Here is a 24,142-nt window from a genome sequence, read left to right as displayed (position 1 = left end):
TTCGTTGGTCCGTATCATTTACTACACAGCTGTATAACACATATAATATGGCGAACGGAAGCGCTGCGTATCCAAAACCAAGTTGTCAAGCGCTAACTTTGTCAATATAAAAAAAAAAAACAGCATCTTAAGATCTAGGAGTAGCTACTCTGTGAACGAATTTATAATTATATATATTAAGATTTATACATAACTTATTTTTATTCTATGCCTAAAAATAGTATTACTGGCTCAAATGATGTTTTCAGAATTATTGAAATTAAATACTTTGAAACTTTTTATGGTATTTTTAAGTGATATGTAACTACCATTGACCTGAACATCCGCAACAATCTCAAGATTTATAGGTCCGTTAACACACTTAGTAAAGTGATTGAGAATTTGTAGAGGAATAGATATCATTATTGTATGTTGACATATATTTTAATTCAGAATTATATATTATTATTTCCACGATAAAATAGTGTTTAAGTTGAAGAAGTTTTAAATACTTGCTTTCATTGATTCCATCTGAAAGTGTGCGATCGCTCTTGTATCAATACGTGAACGCTCAAATTTAATGTTTGCATTTAGCGTACGCGCAGGTCATTCACCTTAAACATGCACTGATTTTTACATAACGCAAGTAAGGTGCAAGTAATGAACATATTATGACATATCTACTACATTTAATAAAGTTTACTTAAAGTTACTTTTTACTTTACTTAAAGTTGTGTATGTGAATTTTAATATTTTTTTTTTATTTGGCCATTTACAGTAGCTACATAGAGCTGTTGAATTTTTTTTTAGTATAGGAACTATACGGTACGGTACGGTAGGCGTCAATCACTATTTGAGGTTTGTCAAACACATACCACTGTTCCAGCAGTTCGTTTATGTAACGCCTTTAGTGTATAACTTGCACCCACTAAACATCGGAGCGCGTGGGATCGCACCGACCGCTGCGTCATAATTGATCGACCGATCACCGCTCATCTATGTTAATGCGCCTCTTACTATTAGGTCCTTACATATGAAATTGGCGTTTTTTGTTCTGGCCACTTTAATCACGAATTTCTCCTCTTTGGTAAGGAATTTCAAATTCAAATTTGTACAGCTATAGACTCATGTATTTGTGGTTCGATGACCGTCATTCATTTGTTTTTTTTCTTCTGTTTTTTTCTGTTTGTGTCACTCATTTTACAAAATGGAAAACTTAAAATATCGCATTATTTACGAGTACGAGTTCCGCCGTGGCACTAGTGCTGCGGAAACGACTCGAAGGGTGAATAATGTGTATGGCGGTCGTGTTGCAAAAGAAAACACAGTTCGTTTTTGGTTCCAACGTTTTCGTTCTGGAAATTTCGATCTGCAGAACAAGCCCCGTGGACGGCCTGAGACTCAAGTTGATAATGAAGAGTTGAAGGCTATTGTGGAAGCGGATCTATCGCAAACCACGTCCGAGTTAGCTGCAGGCTGCGATGTTAGTGATAAAACTGTTTTAATTCACTTGAAGCAAATTGGGAAGATTAAAAAGCTTGAAAGGTGGGTACCTCACGAATTGACTGAAGCAAACCGGCAAACGCGCGTCGACTGTTGCGTTACATTACTAAACCGGCACAATAATGAAGGTATTTTAAACCGAATCATTACCTGTGATGAAAAATGGGTTCTTTACGATAATCGGAAGCGCTCAGCGCAATGGTTGGATCCTGGCCAGCCAGCGAAATCCTGCCCCAAGCGAAAATTAACCCCAAAAAAGTTAATTGTAAGCGTTTGGTGGACTAGTGCCGGTATTGTTCATTACAGTTTTCTCAAATCTGGCCAGACTATTACGGCTGATGTCTATTGTCAGCAATTGCAAACCATGATGGAAAAGCTAGCGGCTAAACAACCTAGGCTGGTCAATCGCTCCACGCCGCTACTGCTTTACGACAACGCTAGACCACACACTGCGCAACAGACGGCTACTAAATTAGAAGAGCTTCAATTGGAAAGTCTAAGACATCCTCCGTACTCCCCGGACCTTGCTCCAACAGATTACCATTTTTTTCGAAATTTGGATAACTTCTTGCAAGGGAAAAAATTCAACTCCGATGGGTCAGTCCAAATCGCCTTCAAAGATTTTATTGATTCCCGTCCGACTGGTTTTTTTAGCAAAGGGATCAATGAACTACCTATGAGATGGCAAAAGTGCATAGAAAATAATGGTTCATACTTTGATTAATTAAATATATTATATTAAAAAATATTCGACTTTTTGTTCCTCCCATACAAAACTCCAATTTCATATGTAAGGACCTAATATTTTCGACTTCTAACCTCGCTTGCTCAACTAATATAACACTTACTGTTTAGGTAATAACAACTATAGTTTATAGCCAACAATTTAGCATACATTTTGTATACAAATTAATCTCGCTACGTTATATTATAAGCAATTAATTATCGCCTCTCTATCGTCTCTGTAAGTATTGAACCGTCAGCTAATTTGATAGCACTTATCTATATATTATGTTTTTTTATTAGGCATTTATATTATAAATGCAATTAACATAGTTATACGTACAATCAAACTAGTTATTCGTTCACAGTGTGCGGTCTTTTGATTGGATGCGAACATTTCTCGTTGTAATTACAGGTACCTGTTTGACAAGGCTACTTTAATCATAGATTATAGACTGAACGTGGGTTTCTGAGACCAAAATATCTATATAAAACATCACCGTCTATGTCATTATCTTTGACAAAACAAATAACAATATGTTTTATGTTAGTCAGAAACCCACTGTAAGCAATCAATTCATAATAGTATAGAAAAAAACTTGAGAGGTGTCAAGGGACACCCGGATGGAACGAAGTTCCCTTTCGATTAATTAGTGAAGGAACCAATGTTTATTCTATGAATAAAAAACTTAAGTCTTCACAAGAAGTTCATTTTATTTCTATGAATTTTCGTTATATATTGTCACGTCGTTGCCATGGTGAAGTAGCGCTCATTCGTCGTTAACATACTTACTATAGCAAAAAGTGTCGTGACAACTTTTCGTAAGAATTTTTTCCGTCTAGCCCCCTTTCACAACGCGCGATAAGGAACTTCGTTCCAAAAATGTTTTTTTTTTATTACATTTAAAATGGGTAACATATTATTTAAGCGCATTCCCATGTCTTCATTAAAAGTAAATAATGCTGTGTGTGTGTAATTGTGTCTTGAAGAACATGCTGTATATTTTCTATAATACGAGTGCTCGATCCTTTTCAAAGGATAAGCTATCGGCCTCGTTACGTCCTTTGGACGGATGCCAGTTCACAGGACAATGCCTCAAGGAGAGTGCGGCTTCTAATGTTACGTCGACTTCGAATAAATTTTACATTAATGTTTTTTTTAATTAAGTTTCTAATCCTTTTATGCGACAAAAACTAAATTATTAGATCACATTCGCACGGACGCTTTTTAACTACGGCGACGAACGCTTTAAAATCACTCTTGTTCCGTTCGCTTAGCGCTCAAAATGCAACAACTGCGCGATAAAAAAACGTCACGTTTTGTAAGCGTTGCCGTATGAACAGATGCAATTGGAAATGTATATTGTTATATTGCATATTTTTAACGCGCGTTAGAAAAGCGCTCGTACGAGTAGAGCTCTTACGATATGAAAAAAATGATCGCACCATTTTTTTTATGTCTCAAATGTGTTTTGAACACAACGGTTACCATCTCTTCGTATTTAAATCGACGTCAAAAATGGATTATATAAAAAATAATATGTTGTGAATTGTTGAAACCATCACAATATAAATGACATTTGGCATGAAAAATCTATGTTAATGGTCTTCTAAAAGATCAATTAACAACTGTGATTTCAGCAGTTATTGCATGTATAATTTGTAAGGAACGTGCGTATAATTATAGAGCAGCTTGGTAACCCTAGGTGCATCGGATTGGTTTCCCGTTAGCGGTACGCTGCCGTGGCGTGTGGCGACCTCTCTCGGGAACTGGTTCACTGCCGATCTTCGTTCAGATATGCGTGTTACTTCTCCACGTAGACTAATAAAAACAACAAAAACTCGATGTTTGTTAGTTGTACCATCTGTAGAATTGTTTTATCTGTGGATATATAAACAACTCTAGCTAATTTGTTTAAGGTTCGCATGTCTCGCAAAACCCACGTTGATTTCATCATGTGTGGGATTATGATTTATTATACATACTTGATTGAATGCTTTTATATATGTATATAGAATATACACAAAAGAATATCGTTTCACATTTGTAAAGGAATAAAAAGTCCATAGTCGAATTCAATGGAAATGAGAAATTATAACAAACCTATCTAAACAATTTTACCTTTGTAAGGCTGTAACCACAGACCTTTTAAAGACAGACACGATTGTGTTATTAATTTAAACACAATTGTTCTAAAATAAATTCATAGACAATAAATGACATTGACAGCTAGTGAAATGTGTAAATATAATTTCTCATTTCGTTTATTCGTTTATAGACCAAAGTTCTCATTCTGTCAAACTCAATCAACCAAAAGTAGTTCTAATATGTGAAGTCTCTATCTGGTAGTAAAGTTAGTTACGTATGAAACTAATCCATACATACATGACTAACCGTGGGTTTCTGAGACCAAAAATTCGGTTTAAAACATATTGTTTAATCTGTCTTGTCAAAGATGATGACAGGGGTTGCGTTTAATACAGAGTTTTTGGTCTCAGAAACCCACGGTAAGTTTGGTGTAAACAGTAGGATATTAAGATAGATATTTCAATATGCTAAGCTAGTAACGGTATATTTTGTCTTAGAACTGTAGATCATTAATTCATTGGACAGACTATTTCACGATGCAGTTTCACAATGCACTCACGTTCAAAACAACATCCTAGTATGATTTATTATTATTATTATCCCAATCGACGATCTGAGACTAGAGAGACTATCAACTTCGTAGACGTACAACAACTGGCTGTAGAGCATAATCGGGAAGAAAACATAGGCTACTTATTATGTTTTTATTAATCTGTACGGATGGAGACGCGGGCAACTGCTAGTGAATCTTAATTTTCTACAATGTTCATTGACATTATTTTTTTCTTTCCAGGCGTCTATGGATCTACCTCCGGATAAAGCGAAGCTGCTGCGTAATTATGACCTGGAGAAGAAGTGGGAGATCATCTGTGATCAGGACATGGTGCAGGCGAAGGATTCACCAGCGCACTACCTTAACAAACTTCGCACGTACCTCGACCCTAAGGCATCCAGAAGTCATAGGGTAAGTAGCTTATCAGAGAGAATTTACTTCGGCTTAGAGCGCGGCTCATTTTAGATTGAATACATGTAAGATCATCATAGGTCTGTTGTTATTGAAGGCCTGTAAGTAGTTTTAAATGAGTTCAAACCTACTTATTCTTTCTTAAAGAACAGGTGTACCTTGATAAATAGTCAGTACTAATCGTAAAGCCGGGTAGTTGCAATAACTATATGAACTCGATGAGACGTAAATAATCGAACAAACGTGCTACATTCGCGGAGACCATCGACCACCTCGTCGCCGTGGGAGCGCGGTCGGTATCTGTGGAGGGCTCATTGAACATATCGGATTACCTTGCACACGCTTGTTCGCCCCAACCGTGCGTATGTGATAATTATACGATAGTATGCCTCAATAAATTCGCTGACAAATATAGTCAGTAGATACAGAAGTTTGTACAGTTAAGGACAATTATTTCCTACCCTATTCGGTGAAAGATTCGACGCTGACAAAGTTAATAAATCGAAATTGTCATGGTCACAGTAGCTCAGTGTGAACTGGGAAATTTAATTCTATGACGGTAAATACGTTGCATAAATGTTTTATACCTGGTTTTAATTGGGTAAGGAAATATATTCAGGAAAATAGGTGTCAGCCCTGATCTGTTAGACACGGCATAAACATTGCTGTCAAGCAATGCAACTAGCACTCGTTAGTTAGAACTACACAATGGTTGTAATACATTCTCATTCAAGATAACACTCGTAGGTTCGAAATCGTGAATATTTAGCAATTGACAGCCCACAGATGTTTGCGAAACTGTAAATAATAATGCCTTCACGTTGATACATAATTCTGTATGTTGAAATGATATGCGTCAAATTATTTGTTCAATTAATAAACTTATTTATTAAAGTACACTTAAAAATAATTTGAAATTATTAAAAAAGTTTCACCATAATTCATGATAAAGTTACTGCTGCAAATTAGTGTCTTTTCTGAATTTAAATATCTTAGTATAGTATACCAAAAAACTGCTGTGACACTGCAATCCTATACGTATAGGGTACACCATTACAACTCAGGGTGGGCATAGCTAGCCCACTATTATGTTAGGTTCCGCTACCCGAACAATGGTCGATATATCACGATACTATATCTAGATTGCGTTGCCATATTGCCTATTTACAGCAAAGTTTATTGTGTGTTTTGTTGTCTGGTTGCTCTTTTATCACTAGGAAAAAGTCACGTGATATTTTTAACACTATCTTTTCATTTGTTATATGACGCTTTTACGATCCTCTAGTATCTAGACATTGGTCTTCATTGTAGTATTGTGTAGCTTGTATATATTTTTTTTATTTTGCAAGATGGTGTTAACTACAGTTATAACCTCTAGGGTTTGACTATAGGTTATACGTAAAATAAAGCAAAACCTTACGTCTGAGACCTGCATAGACAACAAAGTGTATTCGAGTGCAGTGACTAGTGTGCAGACTGAAACCAACTCGCTTCAAACAATGTGCAATAAGTTGGCTGCGGCATTTACGGCGCCGCGTCGTGTCGGTTTACATAGAGTACGTGTCTTGTTGTGTTGTGGTTGATCACATTGATATCTGTTGTTGTACTTTCTGTTGTTGTGTTGAAGTACTGATGACTGTTTTGTTTTGTTTCTTCATGTTTAGATGTCTATATCACAAAGCTTGACTTTTATCTTATTCAATGAGAGATATAATGACAAGTCAAACTTTTTAATTATTGACTTGATGAGTTGATTAATCGTATTAGATTGTGAATAGTGAGTTGATCGTAAACTGCTAATTATCTTACGGTGTTACTCACATGAGAGCATGAGTCACCGTATTATTCATGAGACATGCCGTGACTAGGCTGCGTCATATGGCCGAATAGAATATTGAATATACCAGCTCAGTGGAAGATGTTCCTGGTTTTAAAAACAAAAGATGATAAGTTCGAATACCTAAAAAATTACTATTGGATGGGTATGCAAGGGATGCAAAGGAAGATGTATTCAGACAGGTGCACGAATTAATTTCACATGCTAGTAACACGCACCCCACAGACGGAGCTCTTTAAGATAATAATGCTTAGGTTTGTGCGGCGAGGGAGCGACGCAAGTGGCTGGAAGTAACTGACCCCAGCTCATCTGGCCCCGGGCTGATGAAGCAACAAGGGATTGGTTCTGAAATAGTTGCGAACAAACCACTCCAATTAGTTGTCTAACACTTGACTTGATAGATAGTTGGGATGATGGTTGCTTATAAGTTACCTGTCGGGATGTAACGATAAAAAAACGTAAACATGTACAAACGAAACGAGTGATTTTAAAAAGTTCGTCGCTCGAGAGCCGACAATGTCGAGTTTTAACGCGGCGTTAAAAAAGCGCCCCTGCGTATGAGGGCTTTTAGAAGATATATCTGTATATAAAGGAACCTTATGTTCCGTTTTACTGTTTAGAATAATCAAGTGAGTAGTGGTTCTAACGTATTATGACAGTGACCCATATAGGTCGTTGGTAACACGTACGGGTCGCGACGTGCAGCGCGCTTAGAGGTCGGGCGATCGCCGGCGCCTCAATTACCTCTGACTCAGATGCTTAATACGTGTTGTGCTTAATTTGTTGTGCAGCGCAATGAGAATATATTGGCGGTGTTATACACTTGATGGGATATGAAAATTTTATAAAATACTAGCTGTCGCCCGCGACTCCGTCCGCGCGCAGTTAAAAAAAAAAATGGGGGGGTGGTGGTTATGAAAAATAGATGTTAGCCGATTCTCAGACCTACTGAATATGCTCACAAAATTTGATGAAAATCGGTCAAGCCGTTTCGGAGGAGTACGGGAACGAAAACTGTGACACGAGAATTTTATATATTAGATGTAGATATTGGATAAGGTAATTAAAAGATGACAATAGTAGTTAGGTAGTGTTAGAATTGTTAACAATGACAAGAAAACAACATACTATCGATGTCTAGAAACTACAGATGTTTCTAGAATGTTCTTTTTAAAATTATTATCCGCTAGCAGTTGCCTGCGACTTCGTCCGCGCGGCATTAAAAAATGTAGTGATAAATATAGCCCATGTCACTCGTGGATAGTGTAGTGTAGCCTTCCAACAGTGAAAGAATTTTTGAAATCGAATCAGTTGTTTTGGAGCCTATTTAATGCAAACAATCAAGTCTGTCTTCTTTATAATATTAGTATAGAGGAACGTTTTCTTATTGCTTTAAGTCTGTGATCTACACCGTGTCCGGAACGTGGTGGGCGTAGTGATTGTGAAAGCAAAGTGTGGAATGCCGCGTAACTTATAAGGACATGGCTCTAACAAACGCTAGGGAAATCTCGTCTGATAGTACTACGGCGCTTAGTCGTGACCTAGGCCATGCTAGCTAATGTGCGCTATGCTACTCGCATCTATATTACCATGGGTTTCCACTGCCTAAACCAACAAGTACATATTGAATTGCAGTAAACTTCACCTGCATTCTAGACTAATTTTACCGTTTGCAGTCTACGGCTCTAGTATTTTTAGTGATTAAAAAATTATTAACTTGATACAGTGATTCGTGAACTTACATTTGAAGGCAATCGACAAATATAAACTACTTACAATATTGTGCACCTGCTTATGAGGCCAATTTACTGCCAGTACTTATTATGTAAAGAAAACACAGCTTGCGAATTGCTCTACCAATCTTCATTGTATTTTAAATAATAACCGGAAAGTTTTTTCATTCAATAATTTGAATTTCCCAAATCGTATTCTTACCCTAACAGACTGTATAATCAAAGCCGCTGCCAATCAAAGAACTGACAACGGCGTGGGTAAAATCGCGTGAGATGTTTAAACAATCAGGCAAAGTAAAATGCAAAATCGAGAGTCAGGTGCATTTATTTTAGCAAAAGAAAAAAGAAAAAAAACTCTAGTCTCTCTTACTTATCCTTTTTCTTAATGGCCAGTATATAATTTAAGTTTTTTTTTATTCCAGAAGAGAAAAATGGTCGGCGATTCAACATCCACTCAGGTGCTAAGGGACTTGGAGATCTCATTACGGACCAATCACATAGAGTGAGTACTTATTTAACGAAATAATTGAAAAATTTTCTATTAGAGTTTTAAATTTTTGTAGAATACTTCCAGTAGTAATATTTTGATGACAATGTTTGTATGTTGTATGTCAGATGGGTGCGTGAATTCCTAAACGAGCAGAACCAGGGCCTAGACGTGCTGATCGACTACCTCAGCTTTAGGCTGAGCATGATGCGGCACGAGCAGCGCGTCGCTCTCGCCCGCAGTCAGTCTACTGACGGCATCAATCAAGGTATACACCACAAAACATACTTTAATATTTTTTGTAACCAAACTAAGCTCTAAGCTTTAGCTAGGATATGGTTCAAGACAATAGTCCACTGGATTTGAACCAACGACCACGTGATATGTACCCTTAACTATTATGCTGTTGGCATTTCGGTATTGTATATCGATACTTATAGGATAGGTTAGGTTAGCTATAAAGGAAGTTCTGAAATATTAAGAAACAAAGTGATTTGTTTGTCATCAGCGAACACAACGACATCGGAGTGCAGCGGTCCGACGGAGGTGGGCGGGGCTTTGGGCGGCGGGTTGAACGGCACGTGGGTGCGGCGCGCGCGCTCCGCTGATGGCGAGGGGGAGCGCGCCAGCCCGGCCGCCGCGCGCCGCCGCACGCGACACGCAGCACGACTCAACATGGGCGCCTCCACAGACGATATACATGTCTGCATCATGTGCATGCGCGCCATCATGAACAACAAGGTACCGAGGACATTTCATTTACAAGGCACTCTCTGCCGATTGGTTTAAGATTTTATGAAGAATGTATGAACTAGTCCATAAAAAGCCTCCTTCTAAATGATAATTCAATAGTTTTTGTTTTTTTTATCAGTACGGGTTCAACATGGTGATCCAGCACCGCGAGGCGATCAACAGCATAGCACTGTCGCTGGTGCACCAGTCGTTGCGCACCAAGGCGCTGGTGTTGGAACTGCTGGCCGCCATCTGTCTTGTGAAGGGTGGCCACCAGATCATCCTCGGCGCCTTCGACAACTTCAAGGAAGTTGTCGGCGAGCCGCGCCGCTTCCACACCCTCATGGAGTACTTTATGAACTACGACACGTTTCATATCGAGTTTATGGTGAGTTACATTCTAAATGCTTCATCATCATCATCATCATCATCAACAGCATTTATCTGCCCACTGCTGGGCATAGGCCTTTCCCAATGCCTTCCACAGTACGCGGTCCTCCGCCTTTCGCATCCAACAACTTCCCCCAAATGCTTCGAAATGTCTATATTTGCTCGTTTGACTCATGTACGTTAAACCAACATTACTTATTTCTATTCCATTTGAGTAAACAATTACTCTTTTGTATGTGAATCACTCGTAAATTGATGAAATATTAATATAAAGTGTCGATATTTAAAATTGCTTTAACGAGAATTAGAGAAAGTTTTTGTTTGCTGCATGCAGGTGGCGTGTATGCAATTCGTGAACATAATCGTGCACTCTGTGGAGGATATGAACTTCCGCGTGCACCTGCAGTACGAGTTCACCGCGCTCAAGCTGGACGACTACCTCGAGCGCCTGCGCTTCTGCGAGAGCGAGGACTTGCAGGTAATATGTCGCTAGATGGCGTTGTAATTAAAAATCTTTGTAGTTTCACATTTTTTCCGCCGAATTTTTCAATTTGTCAAATCTGATGTATCTTGTTTGTTATGTTGATCAGGTACAGATATCTGCGTATCTGGACAACGTGTTCGACGTGGCGGCGCTGATGGAGGACAGCGAGACCAAAACCGCGGCGCTCGAGAAGGTTAACGAACTCGAAGACGAACTGGGACATGTGAGTTACCTTCTTTCCACTATTTCTCAATCTTTGGTCTCTATTATAGTGTTTGAATATTCACAGGCGCATGAGAGGCTGGCAACACTGGAGCGGGACGCCATCGCGAAGCTGGCGACACTGGAGGCCGAGCTGGCACAAGTGCGACAAGAAAGGGACCAGCTGGCGGAGGCTCGGCGACAAGTCGTCGAAGAGGTAAAGTTTTATTTAAGTGGTTTATTTTATAGTATTTTAAATAAAATATTCAATGTTTGTAATATTGTATTACAGGTATCGACGCTGCGGCGAGCACAGCAGGACTCCCGCAACCGGCAGTCCATGTTGGAGTCCAAAGTTCAAGAGCTGGAGACTCTCACCAAATCCTTGCCACGGGGCGCCTCCAGTAAGTTGTCTGTCTGTCTGTAAGGACGCATGTCTGTCATATGTATTTAACGTTGTTGTTTAAAATGTTCATTTTTACTTACAGTGGGTGCGATATCACACGCGCTCTGCAACGGTACAACCAACGGCCACTCCCCCTCGCCACCGCCGCCCCCGCTCACCAATGGCGATGTGAGCGGCCGCGCCCCCTCCCCCACCCCCTGCGCCGCACCCCCACCTCCCGCGCCCGCAGCACCCCTCCCGCCGCCTCCACCTCCCGCACCCCCGGCCCCACCGGCACCCCCTGCGGTGCCCCCCGCGCCTCCCGCACCCCCCGCACCGCCCGCGCCCGGCCTCATGCCAGCACCACATCACACCGACGCCATGACCATCAAGAGGAAAGTCGAGACCAAGTATAAACTGCCCACACTCAATTGGATCGCGCTGAAACCCAATCAGGTGGGTTAGGAGATAAATTTGCTGATACGTATGAATTTACTTGTATTTTCATTATAATATATTGTTAGATGACAACCACACTCAATAGCACCGAACATATAAAAAGACTGTCAAATCAACATCGGCGCCATTTGCTTCTCGGACGTCGGAGAGTGCACATGAGTCTCTGCTGTGTCATAAATATTTTCCCTTTTTGTCTATCTTTTATGATTGTTAAATTTACATACTTATTAGTTCAATAGTAATAAATCTAAGAGATTCGTTGTAAAGGAATGACGACATTTCTGAACGTTCTTTAATAAAAAGAGGAACTGTCAACTGTCATTTTGTCAATTGTGAAAAAATAAAATATGGTTGGTGAAAAAATGTTTTAAATGTCTTTTCTTTTGTTCTGAAAAAACAACGGGTTTCTTCAATATAATCAATAATTCAATATACGTTTTTGTATTTTTTTAAATTAAACCACTTCTGATTCCTAAAAATATGATATCTTTGTATGTATAGGTCCGCGGCACGATATTCAACGAGCTGGACGAGGAGCGACCTCGGCGACGTATCAACTTTGCGGAGTTTGAGCAGCGCTTCCGACTGGGCGGTGCGGGGGGTGTGGGGGGCGGGGCCGCGCACGCGCTCGCTGACACAGACACACTCGCCTCCTTCCCCAGCAAGCGATTCCGCAAACCTGACACAGTCTCACTGCTCGAGCACACGCGACTTCGGAACATCGGTCAGTTTAAACACGCTACTAATATTTTCTCGATATCAAATATTATGGCGGCTCACAACTTCAACCATGTTAGCTTGCGGCATACGGGGGGAGGAGCTTTGTGCAGTCCGCACATGACCTTGAGCCGACAAGATATTTGATAAGAGTTATACAAGTATGTACTATGATAAAATTTAAGAACATTTTTTAAATACCTTTTACAGCGATATCGAGGAGAAAACTTGACACTCCAGTAGAAAAAGTAATCGCGGCCATTAACAATCTAGATCTTAAACAATTACCGTTAGAGAGCGTCGAGATCCTCCAGAGGATGGTGCCAACAGAAGCAGAACAGAAAGCGTACAAAGAATACGTAGCGGAGAAGAAGAACATCAACCAATTAACGGAAGAAGATAAATTCCTAATGCAGCTGACGAAAGTAGAAAGGATATCAGCGAAGTTATCTATCATGAACTACATGGGGAACTTCTTCGACAATATACATCTGATAACTCCTCAAATCCACGCGATCATATCCGGTTCATCATCAGTTAAATCGTCACAGAAGTTGAGGAATGTTCTGGAAATAATTCTAGCGTTTGGTAACTACTTGAACAGTAGCAAGCGCGGGCCTGCTTATGGGTTCAAGTTGCAGTCACTTGACACTCTCATGGATACGAAGTCGACGGATAAACGAGTTTCGTTGTTACATTATATTGTAGCCACAATACGACAGAACTTCCCCGAATTGCTCAACTTTGATGCTGAACTACTGTACATTGACAAAGCGGCACAAGGTGAGTCGTTAAATCTTACTAGTATTATAAATGCGAATGATTAGATGTATGGATGTTTGTTAGAAGGTATCTCCAAAATGCCTCAACAGATCTTGATGAAATTGGAGATTGATGTAGAACATATTATGGATACTTCTGTTTTTTTAATTCAACGCGAACGGAGTCGCGGGCTACAGTTATTATTGAATATAAACGATGATAAGAAAAGTTATTTGCCTAATTGTTAGTGAAATAGTAGATATCAGAAAAGACAAACTGCATTTTGTGTTATAATATGAGGAAGTAGAATGGCTAATTTTTCTTATATTCGTTAATTTTATGTATTAACTAGCTGTCGCCCGCGATTCCGTCCGCGCGCAGTTAAAAAAAAAAACTAAATGGGAGGGTATGAAAAATAGATGTTGGCCGATTCTCAGACCTACTGAATATGCTCACAAAATTTCATGAGAATCGGTCAAGCCGTTTCGGAGGAGTACGGTGACGAAAACTGTGACACGAGAATTTTATATATATAAGATGTATGTTGTGAAATTTACTCAGTGTCCCTGGAGAATGTAAGCGCGGACGTGTGCGAGCTGGAGCGCGGTATGGAGGCGGCGCGACGCGAATCGGAGTCGCGAGCGCACTCGCATGCGCACGCGCATGTGTTGCGCGACTTCATCGCCAACGCCAGCGACAAGCTGCGACGACTCCGAGCTGAGACTAAACACGCACAGGTCATACACACTTAATGTTATTCTACTATTTAATTTAACAATGATAGACGTCAGCAACAATAACAATTGTTGTACGAATGGCGACCCATTGAAATATCACGACCAAACAGAAGACAGGCCTGAAGTTTTTGTACCGGAAGTCTAATTTTAGTCCTCTTTCTCCTTAGTGAATTTGGCGGAAGAGGGGACACATAGGAAGGAGAAATATCCTCTTCCTGTGCGTCCCATTCCGCGAAGTAATTCCGCGTTTCGTTTGATAAGGGTTGTGCCAGAGACCTAATTTTAGTCTTCTTTCCCTTACAACCCTTTCCTTATAAGGAAAATATGAGAAGGTGGAGAAGATTTTATGGAGTAAGTGACACATAGGAAGGAAAAATATCTGTGCGTCTCTTACTCTGTAGATCAACGTAGGCTACGCTAATTCAGATTGCCACTTGCTCGTTTGCCATTTATTTTTTTTATATTTTTTGTCGCATGTTTTATGAGTGATACAATATTTGAATAATATTAAAGCTTGAAAATTCTGTCTGTATTCTGCAGTTGACGGAATATTATAGTGTTTATTTTTTATTAACTTCTTGCTATAGGAATAATAATAGGTAATTGGACAATGATAATATCGTACAGGACTCGTTCGCGATGTGCGTTGAGTACTTTGGCGAGGCTCCGCGCAGTTGTGATGCCAATGCGTTCTTCTCACTGCTCGTCCGCTTCACCAGAGCGTTTAAGGTAACACTCATACATAATTGACCTTGAAAATATCTCCGATCACATGTTATTTTTTCATAAATAAAACATATAGAATAACACGCTGTCTCATTTTTTACAGCAAGCGGACGCTGAAAACGAGCAAAGACGCAGGCTGGAGTTAGCGGCGCAGCAGGCGGACAACGTCGACCCCAACAAGGCCAAGGTCGTACAGAAGAAGCAGCAGGTGCGTTGTAAATACAACCATATTACAGTACTAATAAGATATAAAATCAAATGACAAATTTATAACAAATTTTATGACTTATGTTCAATCTAATATCGACTTTATTGTAAAGGAATAAGGTACAAAATTGATGTATCATAAAACATATATTATTTTGCTTTATAATGCCTCTTAGTAAAGCCTCATTGGTCAATGGAGTCTGAGTTGTTTAATTGAGAGTTCCCGTTGAAATACTTGCACGAAAACGGAGATAATTAAATGTTTTTATACAGGTTTACGACAATGGAAACTGTACATTTGCATATTTAGTACATTGTAGTTATTTTATTTAAAATGCCATAATAAGAATCTTTTAGTTATAAATAAATATGAAAATATTTTTCAATTATATTTTTTTAGCTCCATTTGTATTTTATATCATTTGTAATTTTATTATACCTTGAAGTACTTTAATATTGATTATTTATCTATTTTAATAGTCTTTATAAATATCTTTGATACACTTCAAGGTATATTTTGTATATAAATTTGTATATAACTTAATGAAGGCTAGGCTTACATTATTATGTCTCACTCTAATTATTTATTATCTACATTTTTTTGTCTGTTGAATCATAGAAATTGCATAATATTAATTTGCTTTTCATGCGTACACGTTCCATAGACAATATTATTATTATTAAACACTAGTTGTCGTCCGCGACTCCGTCGGCACGGAATTAAGAAAAAACTATGTCGACGCCCCCACCGAATAACCCCGTAATAGGAAAAATCAAATTTTTCAGGAGAAGCCAAAAACCATATTTCTTTAATAACTTCATCAATAATTATTGTACAAGAATCTTTTAGATACAAAAACAAAGCTAATTTTTATAGCTACATTGTATTTAATTTTCATTCATGTATTCCGGCCGTATTCTGTGCTATGAAGGAACTCAAGAACGGCTGAATCGATTTGACTGAAAATTGGTGGGCAAGTAGCTTAGAACCAGGAAACGGACCTAGGATAATTTTTACTCCGTTTTCTATTTTTTATTCCGCGCGGACGGAGTCGCAGGTGAAAGCTAGTAGTAGTATGAATGGAAATTTTTAACTCGATCTTATATTATTTACTCACTATTTAGCACTCATTAGCTTGGCTTAATTTTTGCAGTTTTTTTTTTACATTTGTATATAGTTTGTCATCTCACGTAGTTTGAGTTTACTTACTTAACGTTAAGTATTTATATGTGTCGTATATTTTGTATTGCATTTAACATCAAGATGTGGGAATGTATTCATTTTCGTAAATCATAACTTAACATTTTGTCTCCACACTCATACAAAAACATATTGTACTTTCTTTGGAATGGAGCAGTTGGTTCAGGCGTTAAGTACTTGTAATTTATAGGTCCTGGGTTCGAATCCTACCATATACAAATGTGATTTTCATATGTACATTTATCCGACGTTCTTAAGATGAAGGACACATATCTGAGAAGAAATTCAAAGATATGAAGTCAACCTGCACTTTGCCAGCGTTGTTGACTATGTCCTAGTCACCCCTAACTTAGGGTAGGCTCCGAGCCCCTCATTGGGGACGTATAGAGAGTTGAATATATCAGAAAAAAAGTGAAATAATAATATCAATAATTTAAATCCAATATAAATATTAGGTCACTATGCTATCGTTTAGATTCTGCTGTCATCGAATTAAGGCATCATTCATATACATTTGTAGATCACATTAATAATATTTTTTCATATTATAAATGCTTCAATATTCATAATTCATTAAAATAATTTTAATTAATTTCGATGAAATTCAACAGAATTTAATTTCTGATTTATTGTAATAACTTTAAGGAGCCGCCATGATGGGGCGTACTCCGACCGGCGCTGATGTAAGCCTAGCCTGACATTTTACGTAGACACAGTATTTGTCAGTGTTGTCGTATTATATGTTACATTGTAATTTAGTCGTGTTATAATTTCTTTTGTTAATTTATTAATTTGGTGATGGCATCAGAAGATTTGTCTGTGGTCCACATGACAACATTTTTAAAGGGATTTCCAAATTAAAATCTAAATATTTCAAAGAAACACTGTAAAAATTCGTAAACTTAACCGTAAAATAAACCAAAATTAATTATTTATTCAGCCTTTGATGAAAATGTGTTATACGGAAAGTTACCGTAATAATAAGTTATGTTTGTTTCTTTTATAATTTTTGGTTTTGATTTGGAACATTGTATTTAACTAAATATTAGTAGTCATTTAGTTGTATATAAAACAAGTAAACCTGTATTTAAACAATGTTGCCATGTAGACTATCATAGACAGGGTGATGGTAACACCAGATAATTTCTCCCAGAGGTTTAACTACGCGGCGGTCAGCGCTGGCCTATTGCAGCAACACTTGTCTCAGTTGAGGCACAGTCTAGACCCAGTTTAGATCCGGTCTAGAATACTAGGACTGTAACGCGTCTAGGAGTAAGTCGACGTCCGATAGCACAGGGGCCTAAACGTTGCGTGTGTCTGTCTCACTACTAACATGACTGTGTGTTCGTTTGTTTGTATGAATGGTATAATTTGCCATTTAATTTGGTGTATGTAAAAAAAATTCTATTAGATTTTATAAGAAATCGGATTGACTAACATTTGAAAATTGATAGGCTTTTTTCATTAAAAATATTATTTAAAAACCCATAGATCTATCTATAGGTTTAAATTCAATGTTATTTTAAAAGAAATAACAATGAAAAAGTATTTAAAATACTTTAAATATTTTTGACATATGACTTAAAAATGTAAAAAATATGGTATCTTAAATAATGAGAGGTTATTAAGTCGCACTTTGAGCATGTTTTGTCTGTAAAGGGACGAGTGAACGTACAGCTTTGTAAAACACGCATTTCTAAGCATGGGACACACGTCGAACAATAAACTATTTCGGCACAAATTTATCAACTAACTACTGTTTTAATATGTGTGTCTTTAGGTGTACTTAGTTTTTAAGAATTTATCCAATTAGTGCTTTAATGTTTTTGATCTGTATGTACATCCCAACACTAGTGCAAAAACATTATCATTACTTTGGTGATCGAAGAATAAACACATAGAACAATATATTTTTGATATTATGATTGGGTATAGCACAAAATAATATAAGAGATCTCAGGTATTTTAGGTGCGTTGTTGTTACATTATGTCCGGCTCGGAGGACCTTTTTATATTGTGATATTATTTATTTTATAATTACACTATATATGTTAGGATTTATGTATGAATTATGGTTTGTGTTACGCATGGCATGTATGTTGAACTGCGTCGCATGTCACTTTTTTAAAGATTTACCTTTTACCTGCTTCTTTAGAAATTGCAGCTAAATTAATTTATTAAACACAGCTTATTTATTTAGTAGCCTATATTTTTATCTTTTTTTTATTACTAAATTTTATGTAATTTTCATTGGTCTGTAAAATATTATTTAATTACAGTATTAACACAAAATAATTATAATCAGTTTTAGAATAAATCAGTTCTAAACACTGTAATTCATTTTTAAGATTAATTAAAAAAAAAAAAACAGGAAATAACTCGCTTTTTATTCCGATACAGGAGGCTGTGATCAACGAGTTAAAAACGAAATCCCAAAGCGTCGGTGAAAAGAAACTATTACATCAAGACGAGGTATACAATGGTGCGTTGGAGGACATATTGCATGGACTGCGCAGTGAGCCATACAGACGAGCTGATGCAGTACGACGCTCACACAGAAGACGTATCAACTCACACCGACTGTCCAAAGGTCTGGAGGAGCTGGACGTATGATATTCACCTCCGTCTGCGCCTGAAAATCCAGTGCGCAGAGCTGTCCTGGCCATCAATGCGAGCGGAGGCTTCCCTGATAAGAGGAAGCGTCGCAAAGACTTGGAAATGGTGCACAACAAGCACGCCATAACCATTTATAATATAGAAGATGATGTCACCGATCTCCCCAAGGTCAAACCTTCCACGTACAAGGTCGCGCCAGTAGACCGGGAGGTGGAGGACAGGTGTGAGCTGCTCAAGTCCACCTATGACGTCATCTCCAAGTATACCAGAGCAATGTTCGATAAACAGAATGAGACCGTCGTCTGATTACTTCGCCTTTCTTACTGTCTGCGGGTACTACACTTATCTAGACCTAAATCTATATTTGATCTTTCAAATTGATTAGAATATTTTTATTTAAGTTACATTTAAAGAAAATAGATTAAAAATGTTAATTGGAGATTTATTATAGAGTTCAGCAAATATTATACAAATTTTAGAACGTTTGAACCGACATTTTTTGTATTTAAATATATATATGTCACATACACAAAGTATGTTTTAAATTTATAATTTTCTGTATATAATTTTATTGAGGTATTTGTAACTTACGTAAGTATTATAGATGTTATAATTTTAGTAGTTAATATTAGTTTTGGTAGATTTTTTAATTTATATGGCAACACTATGGTAATTTGTAAATACATTTGAGGTTATGTGTAGTACCCGTAGAATAAATAATTTTGCCTAAATAACGTTCCATGCTAACAACGAGACACGATATTTTTCTACGGTAAATATACATTTTTTTTTTGTTACAAGTATACAAGATTTTTGTAGCTTTTAGCACTTTATACAACGCGGTAACCGATTTTGATATGCTCGCTTTAGCACGAGGATTTTTTTTTTACTGGCAATAAAATTATATCCCCCGCTAGATGGCCTTAACGCACATTTTTAAACACAATTTTTCTAATAATTATTAAAAAAATTTATAACACATAATATTTAAATTATAAGGGGTGTTCTTTATACATGTATTTTCTAAAGAAATGTACCGATAAATTAGTATAATTAACCGTTGTATGGAAGCTGTTTGTATGACGTTGTATGAAAGCGGAGCATTTAAATGTAGCATTTTGTACCTACCGATATTGTGATAGTAAAAATATACCAGTTTGTAATTTTTTTTTTAATACCTGGCAACATTAGCCTATCTGTCATCTGAACGGCCAAAAGGACTAGTATCCAGGCCGGAAAATATTTAAATAAAATATCTGAATTATTTTTAAGTATTGAACATGACATTTTATTATAATTTTTTTAAATTCCATAGATTAAGTTTGATGAAGAAAATAATCTTTTTTTTTTTATTATGATTATTTAATTTAATGTGAAGTTTATAATAATTTTTATGATGATTTATGTTCGTAATCTCAATATTTTATTTGTAAATATATAATTTACGGGAATTCTTGTGTTTTTTGGACACGTGTAATGTAAATATTGTATTTTTTTATATTGATACTATGTATTCACTCAAGATACTTGAGTTAGGTATATATTTATGTGGCGTAGTGCTTGATGTTTCTTTTTTAAAATAATTATTTTTTATTTAAGCAAAGGGAAAGTAATATATTTCATATAACTTTTAGTATGAAGTTGGGCACACACTAATATGGTTTGAACACAGTTGATGTTGCCTATTTTTATAGTCTTTTTACCCTTCTCACCCTTTTCCTTTAAGGAAGGGAAGGGGAAGTTAGATTTGAAGATCGATAGGACACAAAGGAAGGGAAATTTTCTGTGCATCCCCTCCCCTGTCGGCTAAAGGTAGGCAACGCATCTGCAATGGTCGATGTCTATGGGCAACTAGCTCGTTTGTCACCTTATGATATTAAAAATATTAAAACTACATACAAATATCATCTTCGCCTTGTTATTTTTTTTTAGCCGACTTCAAAAAGAAGGAGGTTATCAATTCGACTGTATTTTTTTTTCTTTCATAAAGACTTTTGTTACCATGATTTAATAAAATAAAAAAAAATATATTTTTTATTTCTGTCTTATTTTTTCCGTAACCTGTTTAGTGTGTGGTCACCTTTATGTTTGTTTAGGGGTGCTCATTCGCACATTTATCGATATTTTTTTTTATTTGGTAAGATTGTTGTGTCGTGAATGAGAAAGTTTGAAGTAGTGTAGACAGGGTTCGATGCACAAAATAATTTGGTAAATATAATTCCGATTTTTTTTTAAACACTCTCGATTAAAGTTACACTTTAAAAAGGTTAGTTATCTCACAATTGTCGATATCGATATGAAACATCACTAGATTTTATTTTTAAATTCCTGTAAAAAATATATTTTTACAGAATTGACACATATTTTTTTATAACAAGCTATAATATTGTGTTCCAAAAAGTAAAATATATAAAAACAAACATACAAACTAATTGAAAAAAATTCTGAAGTCGGTTAAAAATATACGAAAAATTTAAATTTGTTTGGTAAATTTGAAATTCAATTTTCCTAAGCTATTTTGTAAATCAATATTGACAATTGTGGGAAGTTCGTTTAAGTTTATTAGAAGTCTAATAGTTGGTGTTTTGGTGTAATGTTCGCGGTGCGTTTGTGAGATTTTATAGTTTGGTTCATTGTGTACGCTAGAATTAGTGACAGTATTCAGTGATGCAATAAATTACTTGTGTAATTTAATGTCTTTTTATTTTATACTAGCTATCGCCTGTGACTGTGTACGCGCGAAATTAAAAATAAATTTTATAAGTGGGCTGTGTTCTTGCAGACTATGTTCTACACGTGTACCAAATTTCATTGAGATCCTTTGAGCCGTTCTTCAAACAAACAAACATCCATCCGTCCATCTAAACCAGTGTTTCCCAAAGTGGGCGATAACGAGCCTTGGGGGCGTTTGAAACCTAGGGGGGGCGATAAGGGGCCCAAAAAATGGGGGGCATTGAAATTAAGTAATGAAATTGTGGTTTTTAAGTTTCAGGGCTGAATAAAAATTAGGGGGCTCTGAAATATAATTGATTTTCAAAGGGGGCGGTGAAAGAAATAAGTTTGACAATCACTGTTCTAAACATTCGCATTTATAATATTAGTATGATTATTCGAATCTACACCATCGATACAAATCGCCATCAGCGTCAAAATGTCGAAAATGAAATAGGCACAAAATACAGCGTCTTATAGCCAGTCCATTTACAGAGGTCAGTGTCGTTAAATCTTAACATCAACCGTTTAGTATCACTGTTAAAATACTTACATTGAATTTTTTTCCCAAATTTATTGAAAAAAAAAAACTGCCGAATAAACAAAGAAACATTTGTAGTATTATTAACCACATAGTAACCGGACAGTATTTAATTTTATGTAAATAACACAAAACTTCACTTCAATAGGACGGGTTAAAGTTTGCAGAAAGCGATACAAAAACAAACACTAGTTTTGTATTAGATGATTTATTGTGTGGACAAACAACTTTACCGTTTGCCAAATTTGACGAGTAAATGCTATTCCACTTTCGCTGAGGCACTCCTCTTGTTGATCCAATGTTACCCTTCTATGGGTATGTCTAACTTGATATACTTTTCAAAACAAGAAATATTTATAGGTAACAGAAAAAACTCAAATTTTAGATCAATTTTTCTGGAGTACATAACATTATATCACATAATATAATTAAGATATTCTCAAAGACATCTCACCTAACTACAGATAAGTTTTTAATAACACATTTTATATTCTATTATATAAATTACATATTAACTACTGTTTTAAGTTATTGATGCAAAAACAAACATCGTCAATATCTTATTATTGTGATAAAGTTATCGCAGTACAAAGGACAATGGAGGTCGATATCATGCGCTGTGCCTATCTCCGAACAATACGATACATTTCGTAGTTCATTATTGATATAGGAATTTAATAATAATATTATTATGAAGCAAACGGATTTGCTTACAGTTCATCTCACACACAGTGGCTCTGCGGGTGGGTTATAGTAACGCAAATAGTATTCCAGATAAATTAATTTTCATCACATAAAATAGTTTGCTAACACTTATTTCACAATACTTGTTTCTAATAATTATCTATATATATAAAAGAAAGTTGTGTTAGTTACACTATTTATAACTCAAGAACGGCTGAATCGATTTGACTGAAAATTGGTGGGCAGGTAGCTTAGAACCAGGAAACGGACATAGGATAATTTTTACCCCGTTTTCTATTTTTTATTCCGCGCGGACGAAGTCGAGGGTAAAAGCTAGTTTACAATAGTTGTGTTGTCAAATATTTAAAAACAAAATATATGCAAACGGTAGCTCCAAGGCCTCGACATCAGCAACCATTTCTAATTATTGAATCCAATCACGATCTTGCCGTAAGTCACGGAACAAATTTATTACACGGACCATATATCAAAATATTTGAAAAAATCCGACAGTGAATTGAAACTCGGCCTTCATACATAATATTTTTTAAACAAGTAGACACAAAATTATTGATAGTTTAGTAGAGACTTCCCTATCTATAAAAATTGTCTATGTAAAATGTTTAACTTATCAAAAATACTCGAATATCAAAACAGATGCTTGAATCGTACTTTAAATTAAGCAGTTGTATAGCGTTATAAATATAATTGGTCAGTTAATTGCTGCGTGACCTATATAGATTTAATTCAGACGAGTGTTGCTTCCTGCTGCCGTAGTTTTAAATAGACGACGCGTGATGCAACACCTTACGACTAACATCTCGCAGCAAGTGACGACTGATACCATAATGTTAGTTGTTGAAACAAAACTAAGAAAAATGATTCAAAGAAAAAAGGCTAACTAAGTTACAGATAAAATTAGGATATGTTGCAAAATAAACATAAGAATGTTATGTTACGATGTCATCTCAGATATGTTCAAAGTAGATATCGCCCACGACTCTTCCTAGCGGAATTTAAAAAAAATCTTAATAAGTAGCCTATGTGTTCTTCCAGACTATGTTCTACATCTGTACCAAATTTCATCAAGATCTGTTGAGCCGTTCAGGAGATACCATCTAATAAACATCCATCCATTTAAACTTTCACATTTTTAATATTACGAAAATGTACAATCACGAATAAAGTATGATCAATATTCATACTTAATAACCTAAAAAAACCAATTTCAAACAAAATACACTCAAAAGTAACATAAAAAAACAATTTCAAA

At 36.5% G+C, this 24,142-nt stretch overlaps 1 protein-coding gene across 1 annotated transcript in view; it reads left to right on the top strand.

The window, feature by feature from the left end:
• LOC106719288 (formin-like protein) overlaps nucleotides 1–19,420 on the top strand; it is a 60,025-nt gene extending 40,605 nt beyond the window's left edge. Inside the window, exons 2-17 of the mRNA XM_045680485.1 lie at nucleotides 5,088–5,258; nucleotides 9,251–9,330; nucleotides 9,444–9,583; nucleotides 9,824–10,056; nucleotides 10,187–10,435; nucleotides 10,772–10,915; nucleotides 11,028–11,144; nucleotides 11,211–11,339; nucleotides 11,415–11,526; nucleotides 11,611–11,963; nucleotides 12,468–12,690; nucleotides 12,894–13,466; nucleotides 14,007–14,182; nucleotides 14,810–14,911; nucleotides 15,012–15,116; nucleotides 18,717–19,420. Coding sequence (XP_045536441.1) covers nucleotides 5,088–5,258; nucleotides 9,251–9,330; nucleotides 9,444–9,583; nucleotides 9,824–10,056; nucleotides 10,187–10,435; nucleotides 10,772–10,915; nucleotides 11,028–11,144; nucleotides 11,211–11,339; nucleotides 11,415–11,526; nucleotides 11,611–11,963; nucleotides 12,468–12,690; nucleotides 12,894–13,466; nucleotides 14,007–14,182; nucleotides 14,810–14,911; nucleotides 15,012–15,116; nucleotides 18,717–18,929 — 3,120 coding nt within the window. The 3' untranslated portion in view covers nucleotides 18,930–19,420. The remainder of the gene's footprint in view (nucleotides 1–5,087; nucleotides 5,259–9,250; nucleotides 9,331–9,443; nucleotides 9,584–9,823; nucleotides 10,057–10,186; nucleotides 10,436–10,771; nucleotides 10,916–11,027; nucleotides 11,145–11,210; nucleotides 11,340–11,414; nucleotides 11,527–11,610; nucleotides 11,964–12,467; nucleotides 12,691–12,893; nucleotides 13,467–14,006; nucleotides 14,183–14,809; nucleotides 14,912–15,011; nucleotides 15,117–18,716) is intronic.
• The last annotated feature ends 4,722 nt before the right edge of the window (nucleotides 19,421–24,142 follow it).

Source organism: Papilio machaon, chromosome 13 (genome assembly GCF_912999745.1).
Source record: "Papilio machaon chromosome 13, ilPapMach1.1, whole genome shotgun sequence".
In the NCBI taxonomy this organism is placed as follows: domain Eukaryota; kingdom Metazoa; phylum Arthropoda; class Insecta; order Lepidoptera; family Papilionidae; genus Papilio; species Papilio machaon.
The sequence above is the reverse complement of the archived record's forward strand: the minus strand, read 5'-3'. Positions and strand labels throughout refer to the sequence as shown.